This window comes from Stylophora pistillata, chromosome 3, assembly GCF_964205215.1.
Source record: "Stylophora pistillata chromosome 3, jaStyPist1.2, whole genome shotgun sequence".
Taxonomy (NCBI): Eukaryota; Metazoa; Cnidaria; class Anthozoa; order Scleractinia; family Pocilloporidae; genus Stylophora; species Stylophora pistillata.
Window position 1 is genome coordinate 13,580,804 of NC_142521.1, and position 4,197 is coordinate 13,585,000.

At 38.6% G+C, this 4,197-nt stretch overlaps 1 protein-coding gene across 4 annotated transcripts in view; it reads left to right on the plus strand.

Moving 5' to 3' along the window:
* The first annotated feature begins 42 nt into the window (after nt 1-42).
* LOC148734607 (uncharacterized) overlaps nt 43-4,197 on the plus strand; it is an 8,137-nt gene continuing 3,982 nt past the window's right edge. For 2 of the 4 annotated variants that reach the window (XR_015999455.1, XR_015999454.1), the window contains exons 1-2: nt 43-237; nt 1,058-1,125. Coding sequence is in view for 2 of the 4 variants with exons in the window: in XM_088755555.1 (XP_088611681.1) it covers nt 1,117-1,125 (9 nt within the window). In the remaining 2 variants the exon portion in view is untranslated. The remainder of the gene's footprint in view (nt 238-1,057; nt 1,126-4,197) is intronic. The other 2 variants (XM_088755555.1, XM_088755554.1) reach the window with 2 other exon arrangements.

Here is a 4,197-nt window from a genome sequence, read left to right on the forward strand (position 1 = left end):
GAGTTGTGTCGGGCGAGTCAAAATACAACACAAGTAGTTTAGGCCTGGGGTTTATCTTGGTTCGAGACCCCCAGCAGAGTTTCAAGACTTAAAAAAAAAATGGCGGCCGTTACCGCATGGCGTGTTCGAAGTTTAGATCAGAGAGCGTTTACGCTTTTGAGGAGGGGAAGATGGATATCGAACGCAATTTTTTTTAGAAGACATTGTTTTCGTGCAGATGTGGGGTCTACAGCTGAGGTGAGTGGTAGTTTTGTGTTTCATTCGACAAATTAGCTCTAATTTGCCGTAGCTTCCATAATGCTCTGAGGCGTATATCCAAATAACGAACGTTTCATTCAAGGAAAGCGCATTTTTTCGTTTACTAAATTATGGATTAAAAATGTTTTGGTATGTTTCGGAAATTTTCCATTCTCGTCAGTGTAGGATGAGGTGGAAATTGACAAACCGCGGAGTGAAAACTTACCCGTAGCGTAAATTTTGTTGTTTACCAAATTTAAATGCCTCGGCTCAACCCGAGTTAGAAATTTAACGGTGGTTTACAGTACAACACTTTTGTGGGTAAATGTATTTATATGAGCTTCAACAAAGAGAGTTTATTACTCAATCTACAAGGCATGTAAACGAGAGAGAGCAAAAAGCTATGCGTCAACAGATGTGTTCTTATATATACTTGTGCAGCGAAATTTAAAGTATACATATCTATATGTTTTAGATTGAATCGATCTCAAGAGAGGTGACAAACTAAATTGGGATGTCGTCTTTAACCTTAGTTAACAATGACTTTGATTTGCCAGCCTGTAACGAATAACACAAACATTCTCAATCATACATGAACATGGTAAATAAGAATCTAACCATTACCTTTTCCTAACTATGATTTTTACTTACATTCTTATTCAACTTCCACATTCATCAGGGCATGTTGTGCAACTTATGAAATTAAAGCCTTCAAAGTTATGGTAGTATTTTAAGTCAAGTAAAGTAAATTAAGTAAAAACTGTTGCATGAGACTTCTTTTCTGATTTCATGTTAACAGTGTACTTTTTTTAATCCATAGGGACAAGATAGCTCAACAGCACAGCTATCTTGCAGTCAAACATAATCTTTGACTTTCTTATGATGAAGGTTAGCAAAAAGTAATTAAGTGTTAATTACCAGTAACAAATTTGCTCTTAATCCAAAGCTTTCAGCAGTAAAAATCATGGACAACAATCACTTTCAAGCAACTTATTACCTTTTTTAAATGACCTGACTATTTTTTAAGGGAATAAAATAAATTTGGTAAGGATGCTTGATCAAAATACTTTATAAATGTACTGTAATCTTCCAGGATTGTAAAAATTTCAGAGCAACTTTTTTCTTGTGAAGAGTACTTGTTACCTCATCTGATAACTCATAGTCATGAGCATTGGGAAGCCAGTTATTCTGCATTAAGAAGGTTGCATCCCACACTTTTAAATCAGATTGTAGTTGCTTAGTGGCCTTCAGGATAAGAACTTGTATTTTTGCCAGGTGGTTTTCATACCTGTTGGCACAATATCTGGATTTGGGGTTGCGGTTTAGGTTGTTGCATAATTTTTCAAGCTGTATGACCTCAGATGTTTTGCCTAGTACAACCTCTGCTGCTTTTGCTGTTTTTGAAGTCAGGGGCTGGTTACCTTCATCTGACCTAGAACAAGTCTCACGCTCTGAAAGCTGTGGAAGTTAGTTTTGCTCTAGAGGCTCTTTGCTATTTTCTTGTGGTTGTTGTTCCTTTCCTTGTTCTTGGTCACTCTGTAAGTGGTCATGTAAGTTTTCCAGTTGTAATTCTTCTCTAAAAATAACTGCAGCAACTTCCATGTCATCACTATTGTCTGTGTCTTCACAAGATGGTTCTTGAGAAAAAGAAAAAATAAGGGACAAGACTATAATTTAATTGCTACTTTTGTTTTATCATGTGAATGAATATGTTGTATGTATTTTGGTTGCTTATTTTCCTTCACATTTTGTGTACATGTGCATTTTTACATGTTTCATTTCACTGAAATTTTGTCATTGATTACTGTAATAACTTGAATGCAAAATACCTTGTGGTTTGGTACTGGAATCAGTTTCTGCTGGCTGACATTCTTCAGCGGCTGAGGGGCTGTCATCATTGTGATGTAACTTGTTGTAAACTAGTTGCCCACTCTTACTTCTCAGCTGGTATAGAGGCAGTTCTTCAAGTTTCTCAGAACATTGTTTCCAAGCAGTCTCCAAGCTGGTTTGAATGGCTTTGACTGAACTAGACATGAAATAAAAGACACGAGGACCCTCTGGGTGATGTGTAGCTTCACTAGGACCATAGTGGAACTCTACGGAACCATCATCTTTCCAGTGCCACCAAACCCCTGGTCCTGGAAGTTGGAAATCACCTATTACCTCTAGCTGAGCCTGCCATAATCTTGCCTTCTTTGTTAACAGGTCTTTGCTTACTGTTGTGTTGGCTCTAGCAGGTAACTTCTTTGCCAACTTTGTTATTTCCCGTTCTTGAATGCTGACTGTATTTTCTTCTGCAGTGATATCTTCTCCCATTATGTGAAGAAATGCATTCGGCACCAAATCTTCTGCATGTTTGCTCCATGTCTTTCTTGTTATGTCTACAATTCTGTCAAAAAATCTTTCAAATAACTCAGCATTGATGGATGAAAGACACACCAGCCTGCAGATGACAGATGCATGATGCACAGCACTGTGATAGTAGATACCATACAATTTACGAATGGTTATGGTCATGGGTGGGGTTAGTATGGCCCTCATTGCCAGTGCATGTTTGAATGAAAGGTTTGCAAGTTGCAGGATCTGCTTTGGGCATCTGGTGTCTTGTTTGGCGTAAAATATTCCCATCATTTCAGCAAGTGTTGTCAGTAAATCCATCACACTGTTGTCTGCTTTTCCAGTTAAGAGAATGGTTACCTGCAGAAGTGCTTGACGATAGTCTGTGCAGGGAAGCTTGTCTTTTTTTAGGGCAATGGAGAGTGTCTCCTTCAATGTCAGAAGTGTGTCCACATCTGTGATGTGATGAGGGAGCTCTTCTAACACATGTGAAATGTGATTTAGGCAACAATGAAGTGGTTCAAAGAATAAGACTTCATACTGATTTAGGTTTATTTCTTCTAAACTTAACTGGCTCTCACCATACAACAATGCGGGAACTTTGCATGTACCTCCAAGCAATTCTGTAAGTTTCTCTTGCAGCTGTTGCTTTGTGCCACTTTCATCTTCCCCTCTTGCTCGTAGTTCTCCTCTCAGCTGCTTAACTTTTAGGTTTTTGAAAGGGTAAAGACCACCTTTTTTCCCTTCAGGACCAGTAAGAACAAGGTTTTGTTTTTCTTCCAGTGTCTTGTATTTCCGATGTGACATATACTCAAAGTCAAATGAACTACGCATGTCTCCATCACAGCCAACACAACTCCGATGGCCACCTTTCTGAGTTCCATCTTCGAACTCAAAGCTTGGATTATCTCCATTCATGAATCTCATTGTATCCTTAATCTTGAATCTTGGATCTGAACTTCCTTTGATAGATCTATTAGACATTCTCTTCTTGTTGGTATGAATAGTACCTGGTCAGCATCTGAACTGCCACACATTCCTATCATGTACAGATGAGGCTGTTCTATTTCTGCTTGTACACCATTTTTTTTTTTTGTGTTGGTATTTTTGGCCAGGTATTCTTCATTTGTCAGGTGAATGGCAGGATCATACATTTCACGCACCAGGAATAACATGATCCTAGTACTTCCAATTCCAGCATGATCGTGCCATAATAACCAGTGCCAGGTTCTCTCTATCTTTTTCAATTGAGAAAGCAACTTATCAGGCTCTTCACTTGTATTTGCCTCATTAAGGGAGGCAAGTCTTCCTTTTACTTCTTCTTGGCTTAGCTTGCTGTATTCATCATCTGATGGGATTCTCATATATTTTTCATTTCTTTTCAAGCATCTCTCTCTTATTTCAAACAAGGGATACTTTCGTGCTGTCAACTTGCAAGGGCGCTTCTCAATTTTTCCCTCTGGTGTAATGACAAGTTTGATGTATTCAGTTTCCAGTACTGGTATACCCAGGTTGAACTGCCCTGCAGCTATCTTATCCAGTATTTCTTGTCTGATTTGACTGTTTGGTCGATGAACAGGCATGGAAATCTCCCCACCATCTTGCTTTTTTATTGCCCTTCGA